The sequence below is a fragment of the Vicugna pacos genome, chromosome 7, assembly GCF_048564905.1.
Source record: "Vicugna pacos chromosome 7, VicPac4, whole genome shotgun sequence".
Taxonomy (NCBI): domain Eukaryota; kingdom Metazoa; phylum Chordata; class Mammalia; order Artiodactyla; family Camelidae; genus Vicugna; species Vicugna pacos.
Window position 1 is genome coordinate 64,328,647 of NC_132993.1, and position 21,840 is coordinate 64,350,486.

The 21,840-nt window shown below is 36.4% G+C and overlaps 2 protein-coding genes across 8 annotated transcripts in view; one reads left to right on the forward strand and one right to left on the reverse strand.

The window, feature by feature from the left end:
- Positions 1–21,840, forward strand: part of FAM237B (family with sequence similarity 237 member B) — a 52,777-nt gene that overhangs the window by 10,204 nt on the left and 20,733 nt on the right. For 2 of the 4 annotated variants that reach the window (XR_004190720.2, XR_012074523.1), the window contains exons 3-8: positions 8,001–8,163; positions 8,311–8,392; positions 9,486–9,879; positions 10,200–10,289; positions 11,588–11,653; positions 15,629–15,675. Coding sequence is in view for 1 of the 4 variants with exons in the window: in XM_031679685.2 (XP_031535545.1) it covers positions 8,384–8,392; positions 9,486–9,879; positions 10,200–10,222 (426 nt within the window). In the remaining 3 variants the exon portion in view is untranslated. Of the gene's footprint in view, positions 1–8,000; positions 8,164–8,310; positions 8,393–9,485; positions 9,880–10,199; positions 11,100–11,587; positions 11,654–15,628; positions 15,676–21,840 lie in introns of those variants that run through there. The other 2 variants (XR_012074524.1, XM_031679685.2) reach the window with 2 other exon arrangements.
- Positions 16,235–21,840, reverse strand: part of CFAP69 (cilia and flagella associated protein 69) — a 53,518-nt gene continuing 47,912 nt past the window's right edge. For all 4 annotated transcript variants that reach the window (XM_072965041.1, XM_006211853.4, XM_072965042.1 and 1 more), the window contains 4 exons: positions 20,799–20,996; positions 19,036–19,122; positions 17,723–17,827; positions 16,235–17,201 (listed from right to left, as the gene is read on the reverse strand). In XM_072965041.1, coding sequence (XP_072821142.1) covers positions 17,031–17,201; positions 17,723–17,827; positions 19,036–19,122; positions 20,799–20,996 — 561 coding nt within the window. In that variant the 3' untranslated portion in view covers positions 16,235–17,030. The remainder of the gene's footprint in view (positions 17,202–17,722; positions 17,828–19,035; positions 19,123–20,798; positions 20,997–21,840) is intronic.

Consider the following 21,840-nt stretch of genomic DNA (forward strand, 5'->3'; position numbering starts at 1 on the left):
GATTAACACTAACTGGGTGTCACTCCAATGAACTCAAACTAGTGATGTTTATTACATTTAAGGAAAGTGTTCAATAACCTCTATCTTACTACCACAACCCAACTCAACTGTCATGGTGGCAAACCCCAATTCCAGTAAATTCCTTATGAACGAGGAAACCCTTCCTTAGACCTCAGTTTTCTTAACCTACAAAATGAGGGCAATGGAGGAATTCTGGCATAGATTGCTCCTGCATATAACAAGGATAAAACTAAGTGAAAGATAAAGAACAAATACATGAAGGCACTGGAGAATGACCAAAAGGAAGCAGATTCTGGAGGGCAGTTGACATTTGTAAGAAGAGAAGTACTCAGACTCCTGTATTCACAGTTTATAGCCTAAGGACAGGTCTTGGTGTGCTCCCTGCAGATTGGCTAAAAATCTGCCACAAAACATCAGGTTTGGGGGCTTGAAGAGTGAGAGTATTGAGTTTGGGTTAAGTATACTTGCTGGAAAGTAAAGGGAAAGTCCAAGGAAGGAAGGATCCAGGGAAGGGAATTCTCAATTTTTTTTTCTATGAGTCTTTTGCTGATGCCTGAACCATGCCTGAACGGGACACACTTTAAGCCAAGCCCAAAAGATATAGCCCAATCAAGTCGACTGTATGCTAAACCAAACCAAACAAACATATATATATATAACTAACATTCTTTAGGAGAGTATTAAAGACTCCAGAATGTTTGGAAAATAATATTTACAATATCAAAGATACAACCTAAAATTACTTAATAAACCAAGAAACATGGAAATTTGACTCATTTTTGAGATGAAAGACCATCAACAGAGATCAGTCTAGAGATATCCCAGATGTTGAAATTAGCAAAGATTTAAAGCAGTTACTATAAACATATTCAAGGCCATGAAAACAACAACAACAACTATGCATTATAAATGAAATATAGGAAATCTAGCAGAGAAATAGAAACTATAAAAAAGAAACATATGAAAGTTCCAGAACTAAAAAATGTAATATCTTATATAAAAATTCATCAGATGTACTTAGCAGTGGAATGCAGATGATGAAGTAATCAGCAAAGCTGAAGATAAATTAATAGAAATTATCTAACCTGAGGAACACAGAGAAAAAATATTGAAGTAAAAATAAACAAGCCTCAGGGACCATATCAAAAGGTCTCAGATATATTTAATTAGAGTCCCAGAAGGAGATAAAGAAAGGAATAATAGGCAGAAATAATATCTAAGGAAAACATGGCTGAATATTTCCCAAATTTGGTGAAAGGTATAAATTTGCACATTCAAGAAGCTTAACAAAACCTCAAGTGAGATAAATATGAAGAAAACCGCTATTGTATAATAAAGAATTTGGCTAGCCTTGTCCCTAGTTCCTGGGAGATAACCTCTAAATCTTTGAAATTTCTTGGAGTGATAAGAATGTATTTGTTACTCATGGTGGGCTTCTGGGACCATACCTGAGTTTATGCTAACGAGGTAACCCAAAATGGGGGCTAGCCACACCAGAAAGACCAACCATGTAATTACAGGGTTGGAACTTCGAGGTAAGTGATATGAGCCCAGCTTCTGAAGAGGACATGGTTGGCTGGAGATTGAGTTTAATCACTTGACCAATGATTCACTCAACCATACCTTTGTAATGAAACTCCAGTAAAAACTCTGAGCACTGGGGTGAGCTTCCCTGATTGGTATTACACATCAGTGTGCCTAGAAGGTGATGTCTTGTGGGGACACAAAATCTTTGCGTTTGAGACTTTATGCATCTCTTCACTTGGCTGGTCCTGTTTTATATTCTTTATAATAAAACTATAATCATAAATATTGTATTTTCCAGAGTCCTTTGAATCATTCTAGTGAATTATAGCACTTTAGGGGACTGTTGGGAACCCATGAATTTGTAGCCAGTAGATCAGAAGCATGGGTGACCTGAGAACTCTGGAACGTGCATCTGGCTTCTCAAGTGAAGGGAGGATTCTGCCCCTAACTTGCAAAATTTGACCTAATTCTGGGTAGTTAGCATCAGAATTGTGTTGCACACATCTAGACATGTTACCATCAACTTTGAGAAAACTAAAGGTGTTTTGAAATCTTTGAGAGAAAAATAACATGTTGCGTACAAGAGAACTATGATTTGAAGTGTTCACAACCAGAACACAGTGGAACATCTTTAAAGTGCTGGAGGGGAAGGGGGAACAAGACCGTATCAACTCAGAATTCTATATCCAGTGAAAATGATCTTCTAAGAAATGAAGGTGAAATAGAATACATTTTCAGAGAAAAAAAACTGAAAGAATTTATTGTCAGTGGGCATGCATTACAAGAAACAATAAAGAAATTCTATAAGCTAAAGAGAAATAAAAATATGAAAATTTAGATCTTGATGTGGGGAGGGGGATGTAGAACTTGCAAATTATAGCATTGTATTGTGGAGTTTTAATGTCTGTAGATGTTCTACATTTGACAACTTTAGCAAAAACAGGCAAGGGTGAGTAAATGAACTCATATCTTGCGAGACTTCTGCATTCAACATGTATTGATTCAATACTAACCCTAAGTAGCCCGTTAAGGATATGTATTGTTATCCTTAAAGCAACCACTAAAAAAGAATGCAAAGAGGTAAAATAAGGATCCTAGAATATGTAATGTTTATTCATATGCTATGTTTCAACTAGACTGGAGATAAACAAACCTAAGTTAAACTTTTATTTCTGTATCTTCTTAAATGATGACAGCAAAATATTTCAATTAATGATCCTTTTAGTCAGGGGTAAGGATTAATGCTCTTTTCTCAGTTTCTCTGCTGAACTCTTTTTTGTTCTCCTGTCTCAGAGTCAGAATTTTGTTCATCTTTGTCTTCTGTGTTGCTGAAAGGAAAAATGCCTACTTTCTCTTCACTTAGTCAGCAGTCAACTAGTGCTTGTTTTCTCTGCATCCTACTTATTTGTCTCAACTTTATTTCCTGCCCCCTTTCTCCACAAGATCATTGAATCACACTTTGATAAATACATTGTTATTAAGGTTTACTAGAGGCAATTGGAACTGTAGATGTTTTAAATTAATGTCTTTCATTATGAGTCAGAAATTTGGTGAATTGAAAAATTATTCTTTTTGTGGGTATTCAGCATTAGTTAGTCAACATGTCCTTGCTGTGTGTGGAGTGCTTTTCTGAATTCTTTGGGGGTGTAATTATGTAGTATTTCCTGGAGAAACATGCTCTATAAAGAAGAAACAGGATAAACAGAACTGTGACAAAACTACAGTGAAGCTATTGGAAGGTGGGAAGCATGGGCAAATAAATAAGCTGCTGGCCTATTCACCAGGAAATCTTCACGGGCAACACTAAAGTTCTGAAGGACTTGGGTGTGCCTTGTGAAAAGTTAACAAACCTCCCTAAGTGGAGGGAGTATTCATGGATATGAAGTAGAAGTCAGATCGAAATATTTATTGAGTGCTGATTGTATTATATGCCAGTCACTAGAAAACATGAACTAAAGATAGTGTTATTATAAACTAGTAGGAAAGAGTACGTGTTCTCATGGAAAAAAGACAGCATATATAATAATAGATGCCAAATACAAATATAAATAGATGCCAAAGAAGGTCGTGAAAATGAACACCTAATTGCAGAAGTAAGGTGAATTAAGTGGAAGAGACTTCGAAGTGGGGTCAGGGCCTAATGTGATGGAGAGAAGGGGAGAGATGTTCAATGATGTAACTCAGAGATGAAGTTTGGGGACCACAGGAATATGCTGGGAACAAGATGATAACAATAGGTTGGTGATGCATGTATTGCTGCTGGTGAAGGTGATTTTTATAAAATTAATGCATGTCATAGAAAATATAGGTGATTATTAGGATAGGGTTTGTTTTGGATAAAATGATAAATAAGATAGATTAGTTAACTTTATAAATAACTGGTTGTTAAATCTAAGCTTCTACATGAAATTATCATGGCTATTTTTTAAACGTATTGTATGCTTTAGAGTTTCACCACTGCACCCTCTTTTTGCCAAATGAAAAATCTTATTTCAAGTGTTTGACCTACACTACAGCAGTCTTCTGATTCTTTATATCCTCTATCTAAGTCTGTTCAGGAGGGTATAACAAAATATCAGAGACTGGGTAGCTTACGAACAACAGAAATTTATTTCTCACAGTTCTGAAGGCTAGAAGTCAAAGATCAGGGTGCCAGCATGGTTGGATTTTAGTGAAGGCCCTCTTCTGGTTTGCAGACTGCCTACTTCTTGCTGTGTCCTCACATGGTGGAAGGGGCTGGGGGTCTCTCTGGAGCCTCTTTTATATGGCATTCTTCCCATTCAGCAGGGTTCCGTGATTTAAACACTTCCCACAGGCCCTACCTCCTAAAACCATCACCTTTTAGGATTAGCATTTCAACATATAAATGTGGAGGGGGCACAAACCTTCAGACCCTTTGATTCTGTGACATCATACCACCCTGGAGCTTGAATAGACTGAATAGTCAATCTCTTCTTCCTTCATTGATTCCATTTGCAGTTCATTTACCCCTAAATCTGGGCATTGTCCTCCACCTTCATATCAGCTTTCTTTTATTAGTGTATACTCTCATAACAACAGTAATTTTCTATCAAAACAGAGACCTCTCAATTTGTATTTCTAGCTAAGTTGGAGATATTCCAGAAGATCCAGAATCAATTCTAATGCAACACATCCTGAATCAAATTTATCCTTCCCTCCAACCTTCCTTTCCATCTTTCATATTTGTCATTGTCAACTCCATAAGCAGGCATGCTAAAAACATTTGTTATCTTTCCTTTTCATATCATGTCAATGTGACCAGTCAACAAGTTTTGTCTTTATGCATTTGAAATATATTATCCTGTCCCTGTCTAAAAATTTTATAATGTGTTATTTGACAGTAGAAAAGAACATGCCTAACATATATTTGTTGGCAATTATAATCATAAAAAGAGTAGTGAACTTACCATCGTAGAAGTTCTCTATACGTTCTTTCTACATCTCATTCTGTTGTACACCCAAACCTAACCACTCCCCTAAATCACTTCGTTACTGTTAAAATTACTTTGTCAGGTATATACGTATTTATAGACAGCATATAATTTCATTTTGCTTGTCTTTGAAGTTTATAAAAATCGTATCTTCTGCAATTTGCTTTTCTCATCTGTAATGCATATAGCAGTAGTCTACTCATTTTCCCTGCTGAATTACATCCCATTGCGTGAACATACCATAGTTAATTTATCTGTTCTCCTGTTAATGGTCATTATAATTGTTTCCATTTTTTTTACTTTTATGAACAGTGCTACTATGAACACCCCACTGTAATGTATGTTTCTTGGTGCCCGTATACACTTTTCTTCAAGATCTTTTCTGGGAATAAAAAGACTTACTGCAGGTTATGTGCTTGTTCAGACTCACAAAATAGTGCCAGTTTGTGTTCTAGACTAATCAAACCAATTTGCACTCCTCCTGGTATAGTGTAAGAGTCCCTGTTGCTTCATTTGATGGCTAATTATTTGTGTCAACTTGACTTTGTCATGGGATGCCCAGATATTTGGTTAAATAGTATTTCTGGGTATGTCTATCTGGGTGCTTTCAGATGTGATTAGCACTTGAATTGGCCATCTGAGCAAACCTTCCCCAATGTGGGTGACCATCATCCGGTCTGTTGAGAGCTTGAATAGAACAGAAAGGCAAAGGAAGGGAGAATTTTCTCTCTCTGCCTGACTGATTGAGCTGGGACATTGGTCTTTTCTTTGCCTTCCACTGGGACTTACACCATTGGCTCTCCTGGTTCTCAGTCCTTTGAACTTAGACTGGAACTACACCATCAGATTTCCTGGGTCACAAGCTTGCAGACAGCAGATCATGAGACTTCCCAGGTTCCATAATCATGTGAGCTAATTCCTTATAATAAATCTTTATATATATGTATTTGTAGTATATCACATATATTAGATGTATATTTTTTCCCTTTTTTTCATGGAGAACCCTAATACCCTTCATATAAGCACAAACATTGATATTGCTAGACTCTTAATTTTTGACAACCTGATGGTTGTGAGTTGATAACTTATTGTAGTCTTTCACAGTTTGTACTTCTCTACTTGCAGTGAGGTTATGAATATGCTTATACAAGTCATTCATTATTTATGTTTCCTTATTTATAAAATGCCCCTCTAAGCCTTTTGCTCAGTTTTCTGTTGTGATATTTGTCTTTTTCTTGTTGATTCCATGAAGATTCTTCTATCTTGGATCCCAGTTGTAATCCATTTGGGGTTATATGTGCTATAAATATCTTCTCCCAGATTATAGTTGTCCTTTATCTTAATTTATGGTGTCTTATGGTTAACAAAGGTAATTTTAATGTAATCAAATGTATTAACTTTTCTTTTATGGTTAGCACTTCTTGTATCTTTTGTAAGAAATGCTTGCCAACCTCAAGATCATAAGGGTAATCTGAATTTCTTCAAGTTGTAATGCATTTACACATTTCACATTTAAATTTTTAATCTACCTAGGATTGGTTTTTGTGATTGTAGGAGATAGAAGTCCACTTTTATTTTTTGCCATGTGGATAACCAATTGTCTTAGCCTCAGTTAGTGAAAAAGGTGCTGTTTTCCTAAGGATCTGCAGTTCCGGTTCTGTCACATGTAAGTCTCTATGAATGCATATGTCTGTTTTTAGGCTCTCAAGTGTACTCCATTGGTTAATTTCTCTATTCCAGTTACATCCTATTTAATTACCAATGAGTCCCCTCTCCTTATTGTTGTCCTTTAGAAAATTTTTAACTATCTTAGATCTTGCTTTATCATAAAACTTTTAGACTAACTTTTCATTAACCCTGTTATGGTTTTGGTTGAAAATTTATGTATCATTTTGAGAAGATAGATATCTTTATGGACCACATACTAACATTCTTTTTAAAAAAAAATTTCTTTAATGTCTTATAAAGAAAATTCTCCATAAAGGATTTAATTTGTTGAATTAATTTCTAGATAACTTATATTTTTGTTATTATAAATAGTATCTTTTCTAATTTATATTTTGTTTGTTACTCATATAGAGATGCAATAGATATTTTAGATTGATTCTATAAAACCTTACAAAACTCTTACTAACTGAAATAATTTGTCTGTAGATATAATTTGTTTTACTATTATCTAAAGCAAACACATATATAGCATTCTTACTATGTGGTAGGCACTGTTCCAAACACTTCACAAATATTTATATAATTACCTCAACATCCCTATGAAGAAGGTTCATTTTTTATCCCCATTTTACAGAAAAGGAAACTAAGTCACAAAGAGATTAAGTAATTTGCCCAAAGATACAGATTTTCATTTGAACCCAGAAGGCAAGATTTAAACCCAGGCCGTTGGTCTCTAAACTTCATGCTGAAGCAGTAGCTTTGCTGCCTCTCCAGTAGGCTAAAACGTTCTGATTCTCCCTTTCTAATCCTAATCCTTCCTCCTTTTTTTTTTTTTAACCTTTCTGTGTAGGTATTGTTTTACACGTGAACAAAGATAATCCTTGTCTTGTTCCTAATTTAAAAGAGAATGCTTTTGATGTTTAAGGAAGGATGCTTGCTGTAGGGTTTTGGTTATGAGATTAAGGAAATTCCTTTCCATTCTTAGTTTGCTAAGAGTTTGGTTTTCTTAAAATCTTGAATAGGTGTTGAATTTTGTCAAGTGGTTTCTCCCTTTAATTTGTTTATATGTACTGATTTTTGTGTGTTGATCCTTGTATCCCTGGGATAATCCCAGCTTGATACTGATGCGTATTTTTCTAAATCCTAATGAATTTGGTTTGATAATATTTTGCATAGGATTTTTAATCTATTATCTTTAGTGAGAAAGGCTTATGACTTTATGCTTTTTCACGCTGTCTTTGTCCCTGGGTCTCTGGGCTGGGGAGGTGGGCAAGGTGAGGGCGGGGCCTCGGGAGCGGCCACCCACTCTCTGCCCCCTCACTTTGTCTCTAGAAAAGGCGCGGGATGAGGGCTTCAGGGCTGACTGCCGAGCCCCCTCCAGTCGCGGCAGAGCTCACCGCATCGCCTTCCTCGAACTGGAGCCTCCCGGCGCTCCCTCCCGGCCCAGATAGAGGCACGACCCAGACGGTTCAGCAGGGCGATCTCAGGGCGACAGGTGAGTGCTCGCGGAGGGGCTGCGGAGGGGCCTTGAACGCCGCTATCTGCTTATCGCCTGCCTTAGGGTGGGTCGGGATGGGCAGGGATGGGAACCTGAGGGCAAGGGTCATCCCCAGCCGGCTCAGAGACTTCTTGTTCCTCCCAGGCAGAAGCCGCCCTTGTCCCTCCAGCGAGCGCAGCGCAGGCAGGACATCCCGTCTGACCACGCGCCTCTGCAGATGGCTAAGGTACCACTTTCCCGTGGGCTTCCTCTCTGCGTTGTGACCCCACCAGTAGGGCACTGGTCAGACGACCTGAATAACCTAAGTTTCAGTTTGTTTCATTCTATTTGTCTCTATAACCTAACTTTTTGAGGGGAAGTGGAGGGATGCAGGTGAGTCCTGCCTTCTGGATCTGTCTTTGTCACTTCACTCCTCTGCCCCGGCTGTCAAGGTTGTGACAGGGACATTTCCACTTCCAGACTGGAATGGTAACTTGTGGCAATTCAAAGCCAGTTTAGACCTTGACCTCACTTATGGACTTCAGGCCGATTTAACAAGCAGTCAGTAATCAGGGAAACTTGTGAAAAGAACCATGTGAAAATACCAAGATTTTGCTGAATGTCATTGGTGCTGCACCATTTCATATTCTCTTATATGACCTTTATTGTCTTTGTGCTCCTTCGTGTATGTATGTTAACTTTCTCTGACCAGCTCCTGAACACCCGGAGAAAAGCCAGGGATCCACCAGACATCAATACAGAACAAATAATGGGAGCATCAGTAACTTTGAAACTTAAAATAGAGCTTGAGCATCCAACATCATTTGGGTTAAGAGATTGAAAAGCGTCAATTAAAAAACAAGCAAACCTTTTATCATGGGATGGGCTGCATTTTGATCCACTTGGTTGAAATATGTCATGGTAGGAGTCTTGGTTAGGGAGACAGGAGACCTGAGAACTTGCTGGGTCATATCACTGAGAATTTTTCTAATCTCTAAAGGCACAAGGTTGGAGCACATGCTTTTTAAAGTTTCTCTCAGCTTTAAGTGTCTGTAATGAAATTAATCTATCACAACTTCATAAACATGTGCTGGATTTCAGTGGCTTCTGAAGACTTTATCAGGATGCTGGTAAAGCTGTAATTGTAATATCCTTTTGAAGGGAGGTCTGAGAGTTGGCAATTCGAGGAAAACCAACAAATACCTAGTAGGCAAATCTGGCTTGATCAAAACCAAGTTCATAAGTATTACAATTTTTCAGGTTTAAACAGATCATCAAGTAATTGAATAATTTTCTTTTAAAGTTAAAAACATATCCCCTTATTTTTTTTTCCTGTGTAGAATATGGATTTTGTCACAAGAAGATGGTTCTACCTACCACTGGGCTGCATGATGCTGATCAGTGAGATTAATGCTGATTTTGAATTTCAAAAGGGGGTGCTTGCCAGCAACAGCCCAGGGATCATGGAAGACATTGATCTCCAGTGCTGGAACGCTTGCTCTTTGACATTGATAGATCTCAAGGAACTCAAGATAGACCACGATGTGGATGCTTTCTGGAATTTCATGTTGTTCCTGCAAAAATCCCAGTGGCCGAGACATTATAATGTCTTCTTAAGCATAGCTCAGGATTTCTGGGATATGTATGTAGACTGCTTGCTTTCAAGATCTCATGGAATGGGCAGAAGACAGGTGATGCCTCCCAAGTATAATTTTCCACAGAAGATTACAGGAGGTAATTTAATATGTACTTAAGTGAATTTTCTGATTTTCCAAGTTTACCCAAGAAGATAGAAAATTTGCCATATTTTCTCCTAATATGATTGGCTTTGATTTTTACTTTTAATTTTTTTGTATTATTTAGGTCTGATGTACAAATATTTGATTCTGCTATTTAGCCCTGTAATTATATTACATTTGTTGAAGAAATTTTTAAACATCAGATAGTATTTAGGCTTTAGAAATTAATTTTTTCAATAGAGTTGTTTAAAAGGAGGGACTCTTAAGAGTCAGATTACAATAAATATTAACAGTTTCTCCTCTCTAACCTTATAGGACTGGATTTTAACAAAACGTGAGTTTTACATTTAAGAGAACAGAGAAAATACCTCAAGCAAGATGACACCAACCTGAAAATTTAACTCTGTCAGTATTTATGAGTATTAAATGTTTCCTGCAGTATTTATCAAAATTGTTGTTTCTAATTCTTTAATATTGGTGAAAGTTGTATTTTTGTTGATATGTAGTTGTTTTATGGCTATTGAATTATCATTCCCATCTCTTCAGGTAACTTGTCAATAATTTTTTATTTAAAAGACAGCTTTTAAAACATCTTCATTTTAAAGAAAATACAGCTTAAAATGCAAATGCAAAATGTTTTTAATACAATGGAGTAAAATTATAACCAATTTTATATGGCAACTTATACATAATATTGCCTTTAAAACTCTGCCAAAACTGATGTCAATATTATCCTAACAAGTATTATTTAATCTTGATGTAGTGTACTGTGTGGCTTCTAATATATGTATCTCATCACTGAGCTTATATATTATTTTTCTATGCATTAGGGCTAAAATTTTTTTTATGTTCCCATTTTATTGTCTTCATTTTTAAAAAAGAATAATAAACAGAAAGGCAGTAAGGAACTTCATGTTAGTAAAGTGCAGTTTGATAGAAGTTTCTTCTTTAGTCTTTAACTGTTATCTCAGGTATTTTCTGTACTTCCTGTTTCTAGCACACATCTTTTTCCAAAAAGAATATGAAGCTTTAAAGAAATATACCAAACAATAGGATAACATGAAGTAGATGAGGAAATTGGGATAATGAGAAATAAAGGCAGGAAAATAATAATATGGAGTTTAGTTTTATACTTTTAATGTTTAGATTCATAATTAATGTTTAGATTCATACTTTTAAATGCATGTCATAAAAATCTATACCTTTAATAAAGGGTAGCTGTAAATTTGGTCCAAGTTTCCTATTTTCAAGGTGAAGAAGGATTCATGAGCAGTTTCAGGATTCACAATGTGTTAAGAAAAACCAAACATGTTTGGGAGAAGCCCAGCTTTTCCTCAGACTAGGAACTGATAGAAATCTGTCCCTTAAGTGTTTATAATGGCTGTCATCGTGGATGTCACCATGTTTTTTCAAATATCCCAGCAGTGATGGATTGCCGTCAGTGCAAGCTGATGCTAGCACATTCAAACTAAATTAAATGTGAACAATTTTAAAAGCAGCAAAAATAATACAGAACAAGTATACAACTGTATTTTGGTTTGACTTGATTCCAGGATAAGTTTTGAATTAAAGGAGGGGGCCTGACATTTTTTGAGTTATGGACCATTTTGAAATTCTGATGAAGCTATAGACCCTTTACTAGGGGTTTTATATACACACACTTATAATTTTAATTAATTTAATTAAACCCTGTATAATTTCAGGGGTCCCATGAGCCCCAGGTCAAGAAGCTCCAATATTAAAGGATGAATGGACTGCATAGCTTTCAGGTATTCTTTTACAAATATCATTTTATATAGCTGAGTTTTGTATAATAACTGGTTGCAGATAATATGAGGTTGTAAGTCTAATAAATTCCTAGATTGAGAATATTTTATCTTACCAATTATGGGTAGATCCCTAAGCTCAGAAAATCCATTTGCCTGGAGGATAGGGCTATGTTCTTTTATAAAAATGACCAGGCAGATACCCAAGAAGATGCCTAATTCATTTCTTGCTATAGAGACACACATGGTCATCATTTTCCTTAGAAAACAGCTCTCTTTTACAACACGTGGGTAGGTGATTGAAGTTCAGAAGTTCAGTGCCACAAAGCACAACCATGTAGTTTTAGTCTAAAAAATTTGTCCCATCAGTTGTCATCAATCATAGTTGTCGTAAAAATTTTATTATAGCAATGATGACCTTTTTAGTGTTAATAAAATTGTTAGCCTTCCAAAACAGATTAATTGCAAATGGTTTCCCAGTTCTCCTAGTTGAATTTGCATGCTACCATGGATTACTAAACATATTAAAAATAAGGACATTTGCCCAAATGGGCATTCTGGTTTTAAAGCAGTTCCTTAAGATGGCTCATAAGCCTTTTTGATGTACTTAGGTATGTTCTGTTAAATTCCCCCAGTTTTTGGCACAAATCATGTGATTTGTATATAGAAAATTTTATTCTTTTTTAAAAAAATTATTACTTATTCATTCATTCAACAAGAATCCATTGAGCTTGGAGGTACACTGCTGAGGAATCCAGACATAATCCTGACTCCCAGAGCTGTCATTGCTGTAGGATAAAGGTATAGCAGGAAATAATATCACTAACTCAAAAGCAGTTTTGTGATGCCAAAAAATTTTTTTTGAGGTAGAAATGGTAGCCAAAATGGGGTTGAATGGGGAACAGTATGTGTTCTGTTTTGGCCCTGTTCAGTATCATCAGAGTAGATCAGACAAGGCATCATTTGAAAACAAAACAAAACAAAACACCCACACACCAATTCTTGCAGTGGTATCACAGCTTTGGATTTATGCTGAGCTCATGTAGCTTACCTCATAATCAGTTATCTTCCAGAACCCTGAAAGCTGAGGAGTGGGAAAAGGCAGCAAAACATCTAATATTGCTCCTAAAACATTTCTTCATGAGGTGGTACAGTGGATAATAATTGAGTATTAGTGCCTAAAGTTTCTCTAATCTTCTTATAGGTTTTTTAAAATTTAAATAAATGTTTATTTTAGAGTACTTTTGGGTTTGCAGAAAAGTTTCAAAGATAGTCCAGAGAGTTCTTGAATACTCCTCAACCATTTTTCCTGTTAACATCTTACATTAATATGGTTTCTTTGTCATAACTAATGAACCAAAACTGACACATTATTAATTAAACTTGATATTTTATTAGGGTTTCACTAGTTTTTCCCCTAAAGCCCTTTTTCTGTTCCAGGATCTTATTCAGGAAACCACTTACATTAAGCTGTCATATCTCCTTAGGCTCTAAGAAAATGTTTTTGATGACCTTGATGATACTAGACAGATGTATTGTAGGATGTCCCTTAATATGGGTTTACCTGATGTTTTTCTTATGGTTAGACTTTGGTTATAGGCTTTTGGGGGTGAAGATCACAGAAGTAAGCACCATTCTCAACACTTCTTATCAAGGGTACGTGCTGTCAGCATGACTTACAGCACTAATGGTGTTTAACCTTGGCTAAGGTAGTGTTTGTCAGACTTCTTGGCTGTAGAGTTGCTTTTCCTTCCTTTTGTGTTATATTCTTTGGAAGAGAGGTACTAGTCATAATCCACAGTTTAGGGAATGGGGAGTTGTGTTCCATTTCCCCGAGAAGGGAGTATCTATATAAATTATCTGTAATTCTTTGTATCGGGGGTTTGTCTTCCCTCTCTTCCTCCTCCCTTCTCTCCCTCCATTCTTCCATCATTTTTTATATCAATATGGACTTAAGGACACTTATTTATACTTTGGGTTATAATCCAATACTATATTAGTTACTTTATTCAAATTGTTCCAGCTTTGGCCACTGGGAGCTCTAGGATGCTCCAGACTTATCTTGTATATTTCTGCACCATCCCTAAAACCACCCATTTCTCCAAGGAGCTTATTGTTATTAGAAATCAAGATCTGGGTAAGGGGTGTATCTATAGATTTTTGCATGATAGTACCAGGCCAGTACCTAGATGTCAGGGGCTGCCTTTTTCTTTCTCAGAAATCATCCTTGACATTTTCCTTGACTGTAAACTAAATGCAAAGCAATTATGAAACATGGTTGCCAACAAAACTAATGTAAGCTTAGGCTGGTTGGAAGAAGTTGTGTAAAAATGAGAGGGACTACTTTTATTATATCCTCTATGTGTCCTGTTAAACCTGAAAATCTTTGTCCAGTTCCATTGGTCTCAGGATAGAGGAATATTAACAAATTGTAGCACTTCAGAAGGGTCTGGCCAGATTCATAAAGTCTGGAATGATTAAATAAGAATGATTAAAGGAATTGGATATTTGACCCAAAAAGAAGTGGAGTGAACATCATTGTTTTTTCCTGAAGGCAGACTGAGGACCGGATGAGCAAAAGTTATTCACCTATTTATTCACTGGTTTTCATCTAATATGAGCAAGCACTGGATAACAGGTCTAATCATTGAAGGAGCTCCCTTGTGCAGTGAAAATCTTCCTGAAGGGTGTTGAAGCTGCTTTCATCTGTACTCACTAAACTCCTTTTTATTCTTTTGACTTTCTTTTCATTTAGTTTATTATCAGGAGTATATTTGAGAGCTGAAATTTTGTCTCAACTGACTCATGAAAGGAAATATACTGTCCACCTTTCAGCCAGGCTGAGTGGGCAAGGCAGTACATCCCCTCAGGCTCAGGAGTGGTGTGGGAGCACAGGGTGTGAGGAGAGACAGACTTCTCAATTAGTGTCATTGTCAGACAGAGGGACTGATTCACTGTCTCACTGCCTGGTGGCTGGAACTGTAATATGCAAACTTGGGTGCTGTCTACCAAGTGCAAGTATCTGGATTAAACGTTACTACCCTCCATCCACCTACATCTCTTCCTCTGCTAAATGGCTGCTGGGTTATTGCCTGCCATATTTTACCTTTCCTCTTCCTCATGGGTAAGATATACAATGGCAGGGAAAAGGTTCACAGAAATCACAGACTGTTTTGACTGCAGTCAGTCCTTATCAGTCTGGAGGTACTGTATTACATTCAAAAAATTATCTTCAGCCAAGAAATATCAGTTCTATTCCTGTTAATGTAACATTGTATAAGCCTTATCACTTTAGAGAAGATCTGTCACTGTTATGAAGTAAATACTTTAACGTGTCCATGTTTAGCATTCCCTGTATAGTGTTTTGTTGGCTGGACCTTCCCTTTGAGTTTAGGATTTTGCTGCATTTGCAGAAGTCAAGGTGAAGGCTGCCAGGAGATGAGGCCAACCTCACACTTATTCAATCACTTAATTTATTTACTGAGGAGTTGGTTACAACAATGAATGAGAAAAGGTTTCTATCTTGTCTTAAGGGAGTTTAGAGTCTGAGGAAGGAACTTACAGTCTAAAAAATGGAGCAAACATTCTTTGCTCTTAGCCTTTAACACTTCATCTCAATTCTGTGTGTCTGAGATGTACCTGAAGTGTGTCTGGTGCTCCTGTATGGATATCTCATGGTTCCATCTTCCTACCCACATCCATTCTTGTGTCTCAGTTACTCCCTTTTACATGTTATTTTTGTGCTTAGGGCTTCCTGGGAAGATGAGGAACAAATTATGCTTTCTACTATCTTCTTGGGGTGGGGTGGGGTAATAAAGAAAGGGATTCAAGAGAGGACAGAGTTCACTGATAAGCTGGTGCATGTTATCTGCTCCTGTGAGCCACAAGGAGAGTGGGCAGCTGGGCCACGGTGAGAGGCTGCTGGCAACTCATTCTAATTAGAACAGTAACAACAATTGCAGTTTCTTCTCTCTGCAGATGCTACTGTCCTCACAGTCGGGATCATGAAAAATTCCTGGAGGAATGTGAGTCGGGAGAGGAGGAGTCAGGGAAGGAGGGAGGAGAGAGCAGGAGAGGGTGGGGTGATGGAGCCTTTGTTTATCTGATAATAAAGGTGGATTCTATGCATGTCTTCCCAACTCTGCACTTAGTAGCACCATGTTGCTAGCTTGAAATTAGTCATAGTGGGAGTATTTATACCATGCAAATTGCCAAGCATTACAAATGAGGGCTTTTTTCCCTTGAAGAGCTGGTGGTTATACATTTAGCACCAGTATACTGCACCCGATAGGCCTAGAGTCTAGACTCAAATTCCATTGTATTTTCCTGTCTGAGAAAACAGGTTCTTGTCTCTCCCGGCCTTGGACATGAACTCAACTTTACAGCTTCCTGGGTGGATAAGGGGGTGGATGGGCATAGAGACAGGCTGTGGAAGCCTCATAGCAGCACACAGGGACACAGGCACTTTTCTCTACATTCAGCATTCAGGCATCTACCTCCTATTCTTTGGCAAGATCCTTCCACCACCAAAACTGTTTTCCCCCACTCCCCCTTTCCCTTCCCCATTAAAGAAGACAAGTAGCATTAGAGTTTGTTTCTATATTAAGAGTAAACCATCTGTACTTTTGTTTTTTATTTTTATTGTTTAGTCCATGCTTTTTGTAGGCGAGGTAACTTATTTTACTTTTACCAATATATTTGTTGCAAATGTTTTTGCTGCCCACTATTTATATATACTTATAATAACAATATCCTGATTCCTCATATCCATATGCTTTGGATGGTATTGGCCTGCTTCTGGCTCTGGGAGTAGACAGTCCTCAGATCTGGCCCAACTCATGGTGAATGGCTCAGGAGTGGGCATGTGGCCAATCAGGGGACCCAAGATGCAGAGACAATTGCAGAGACTGTTCAGATATAGGCATTTCTTCACTGGGTATCAACCTGGGAGAATATAATTCAGGACCTGCTAGGGAAGGAGAAGATCCTATTCACAAAGTTTTAGTCCCTGGATCCAATAATGCTTGCTTGTCATTTTAATTACTAGATTTTATAGGCACAGAATGTGTAGAAGTTTTTTTTTTCCCTCGGCTTAAACTAGTTAGAGTAGCTCATGCCAGCCAAAAGAGTCTTAACTGATACAGTATGTTCTAAAGTTTTCAGTTAAGAGAATTAGTAATCTTTAGAAAGAAATTGATGACAACTTTTCTCACAAGTGTATGTTGACATTTTCAATAAAAATAAATTATATGTGCTTGCTTTTATTTTTTAATAGTATTTTAACTAAAATATTTATTCTAAAATATTTGCTTTACATTTGCATGTAAGATATATTTAACTAAAAATTATAAGAATTTATTTCAGAACGTCTCTACAGTATTTATGTGGGAACACTCTTCTTTGGCTCATCCACAGTTTTTACTGCTTTCACCCTCTGTAAGGCTCCTCCTCGAATAGGCAGTTTTTTAAGAGCAATATCTGTATCAGCCAGAGGTCCTCCCACTAATCGGGCAGGAGTGCTTTCCACTGTTACTACCCGACCAGAGGGAACCTAAAAAGCAAAAGTAAATATTTAAGAATCCATTTACAAAAATTTTCAATAAGAGAAAAACCCATTCCTCCTTCAGCTAACTTTGGAAAAGACACAAAATATACATAGTAACTAGGAGGCAGGGTGGAATAATGGAAAGATAAAGTCTTTGGAGCCAAGAAAATGGGTTTGAATTCTACTTCTACTGCTTTCCAATCAGGGCCAAACATGTCCAGAAGAGGACAGCAGGAACACTGGAATATGGTCTTGGGTCTATTTGCCAGGCAAAGGAGGCAATGCACACTTTCTGTCAAAGAGATGTAGAGATATATTTTGAGCAGTGTTTATAGTGTTTCTTGGGAATCCTAGAGGGCTAGGTCTGGTCTAAACCTGGACCAGGAAAGGGTAGAGATAAATATCCCATACCTGTTTGAAATTTGGCCGGCAAAAAGAACTATGAGACAAAACCCAATGGAAATAACATACTTTGGGGACTAAATTCAATACCTGCTAAGAAAAGTTATGGAGAAAAAAAATCTTACTGTTGTGTTAAGGCCTTTAATATCTGTCCAGTGAAATACTGCATTTGGAGGTTGCTTACTGCGTCTAGAGGATTCTATAGCTTTCTCCTGAAGTCGTTTTGCTTTCTGGAGATTTTTGAATTAGAAAGAAAATTAAAAATAAAATTAATTGCTATTAAAGCATTAACTATGGTACTTAACAAGGAAATATACAAAACACATTTGTGTCTGGCTTATAATTTATTAGTTAGCACTAGAACCTGCATTTACTCATTTAGGCTAAGAAAATACTTATTAGCAAGTTATACCTTTTGTACTGAGCAGAAAACACCTGAAAGTGCTACTAAGATTTCCAGAGGTACTGTTCACATATGACCAAGGGATAAGGTAAGTCCTACAGAAATCAGGTTCAATTTTTTGCACATAATTGAATAAGCTACTAAATTTACAACAGGTGGTGCACGTTTTCAAATTGTTTTGCGTAAATTAAATACTAATTCAGTACACTTAAACATTTCAAACATTCAGAATAATGTAAACTATATAATTTGCTGCAGTTCCATTCAAACTCAATAGTTGAGGCACTAGAACAGGCGAAATTCAATGTAATAAATGACCTGCATAGAAGAGGCTATCTTAATATGATTCTACTATTTTTGTGGACTAACATAACATTTAACAATTTCATACCTAGAAGAATTGTAACATTATGTAAAAGTGTATCCCAAATATTAATGGAAAAGTTAGGAAAAAGTAATGATATTTTGGAAATCTATGGTGCTGCTTAACATATTTAAGGTGAGCAATTAGCATTATAAACTTTTTAGGTTAGTTTCTAGCTTATAGCTGAAACAGGTTATCACATCTTTCCAAAGAGGTGTTTAGCCCAAATTCCCATTTAAGCATTGATATCATGTTTCTTTTGATGGTAACAGAGGGGAAACATCTTTGAGGGAGAGGGTAATACGGAGAGTTGTTTTTTGTGTCCTTCACTCTGCTTCTACTAGAAAAGACCAGTGAATAAGAAGGCTTAGAATGGAAAGTAGGAGCACATTTCTCCTGCTCATTCCTGACTGATTCTCATCTCTTTTATGCTAACCAGGAATACCATCTTTGCTTCCTACTACTGAGCCAAGTGAAACTCAGAGTGGTATCTTCTATAACTGTAAAAATGTGTAGTGTCAGTTATCATCCTAAATTGCAAATGAGGATCTAATAGTGTTGGCATTCCACGAAAGATCAACAGAAAAAGGTGCATGAATATTTATTCCTGAAAAATTCTGTCAGATTAGGTATTTGTTGTGGATATCATAATATTAAAAAGAAAATCCTACCTTTAAAGTTTTAGCATTTGATGTTCTAGCCAAGAAATTTTCCCATGATTTATTAGCCAGTTCTCTTTGCTTGTGTGTGGCTTGTATCTGAAATGAGAGCGATAATTAAGATTTCCAGTTTCTATGAAAGAATATTAAAGGGCTTGAATACTTGTATTTTGAGGAAAGACCTAGTTTTTGCCAACATGAATTTTAAGGCAAGCTAGCAAAAAGATTAGAGTTTAAACAACTTAAAAAACAAAAGTCTTAAAATGGAAAAAAAAATCCTTTCACTATGTGGCTAAGGTTTGAACTGCTTCCCATGAAAAGTAATACAAAACTGTTATAAAATATCAAAATAACAATATTATTCTCAGCAAGATGATTGTTTTATATGATTATCACTTGTAAAGACAGTATATAATCCAGAACAAGCTACATAAATGACCCAACAGAAAATTCACAGGAGAAAATAGATTCCTGTTGCCACTTATAATAGTTCAAGCAAGATTATATTGATAAAAGTGCTCTAATTTCTGACTGTAGCAAGACAAGCAATTTTGTGAGAGTGCTGAGTTTCTTGTGGTGATGCAAACCAGGGAGGTAACTACTAACAAAATGCAAAGACTAGTTCTCAACAGGCTTACCCCTACATATGTAATCAAAGGATATATGCCCTTGGTTAGTGTATAATATGCTATTAAGTTTAAATTATGAACCTTAGAGTATTTAATTAAACAACTGCTAAAAAGTGGGGTAAGAGCCGTGATAACAAGTAAAAAATAACCAACAAATCAACAATAGCTAGTCCATGAAGCAGAATCGGGCCGTTCAACAGAACTAGTGAGGCAGCAGAACTTCCAATATGGCTACCCACTTAGGAGCAAATAAGTGGGTTAAGTGATGGCATCCTTGCAATAAAAAGTCTCCACAAACAAAACTTTTGAGCCAGGAGGTGGCTAAGATGAAGAAGAAATTATAGGTGGATACTGAGGTCCACTAGACTGAAGATACAAATATTTAATAGTCTATGTGAGAAGATCAGGCAATAGAAAACACTTTGGGAATCTCCTTAAAGAGTTTTACATGTTTAATTTTAGTCATAAAGGATCACCAAGCAGAAGCGAGGGGGATCCAAATCATCTCTGTGGACAAGTTCACTTAAATAGCCACTTAACCTATTTGGTCACTTCTGATATGTTCTGTTTCTTACCTGTGTAAAGCTTTAGGAAAATGGCTTATATCTTCCTGACAGGCTTTTTCTGATTAGCTAAAGTCAGAGACCAGATTTATAGAATGATCATAGTAAGTGTTTTGGCAGTGAGGTGAGGAGAATCTTGTCAGTATCCCTATGGTTATCACCGAGTGAAGGATGAGGGCCAATGTTCTCTATGAGGTGTTTTATATATATATATATATTCACAGAGATACACCATTTGTCTGAATTTGCTAAATGTATATATTTAACTAGATTACAATTTTTGAAACTCTGACCTTTCAAAAATGGAAAGGTCTGAGGTGTCTACCTTTTAAAATATAAGTCTGTAGAAATCAAATGATAATTCCATAAAACAGCATTGAGTATAGTAATTAAATTTCAAGCTCTTAACTCCATATTTTCTTTAAAAATTGTACAAAGACACTGAAAGTAACAATAAAAGAAAATTATAAAATAACTAAGTCCTGAAACACTCACAAGTTAGGCAAATATATCCTGTGGATAACTTCAACTTGTTTATACATTAAAATTATTTTCTTGTGCCTCAGTGGCATATGTGGCTTACTTTTGTATATACTTTTTGTTCATTTTGCACATCTTGGCATGCTTGGCTTTCAATCATCTCACTTTGCAGAGAAGCAACCATCTTTCCAATATTTTCTGATGCTGTTGTAATAGATTCCAAAATATTTTTGTCCATAGTGACTGGTCTTAACTTTTCTAACTTTATTTCTTCATATATTTCATTCCATATTTCTCCAGTCTGTTATAACAAAGTTTAAAAGAGTTTTTAAAAGTTAAATTAACCAAAAAAAAAGATACAATTTTAGGTAGCCCAAAATTTATTTGGGTGGTCATTCCAACGTTAACACTACTGAACCAGCTTCTCCTAACTTACCCCTTCGGAATAAGTTACGTGCATTTGGAATGATTCAGGGCAACAATTACATTTGCGTAGTCAGGAGTAATTTAGCAAATATTTTTCAGTGATAAAAGTATTCATAGATAAGGCTCCACTCCCTAAGTCTAGGTCTTTGCTATCATCACTGCCCCCTCCTTTATAGTCACTCTGTTTTCACAGCTACACAGATCGCTGCTTTAGTCTCATGCTCCTGAAGTACTGATGCTTTCATTCCTAAAGCCCTGTTTGAAGGCTAGGTCAAGCTGAATTCATAGAACAGTGAATATGAGGATTCCTAGGACCCTAGAACCCACACATCCTGAAAAATAGGGCCTTGTCCTTCACCTTCCAGCTAAGGCAATAATTGAATCTGAAACTCTTCATATGTTGGTTTCATCATGCTGTAGCTCCATCTCATATTCTGGGTTATCTGGAAATTACTGTACTTGAGTATGTTTAAATTTAGAGAAAAATTTATACATCCAGGATAAGGATAAAATTCAACCTTGTTTTCCTTTTTTAAATAGAGGTTTATTCATTTACAACATTAAAATACATAGTACCAATATTAGTAGAAGAGACTGTTTACTTGAAAAGACTTTTCTAAAATTTCAAAAGCATTTATTTACCAAAGAGTATATAATCAGCAAAGTAAGCAACCTAGGATCCTTTAATTGATACCTATATAATCATATAATCTAATAAT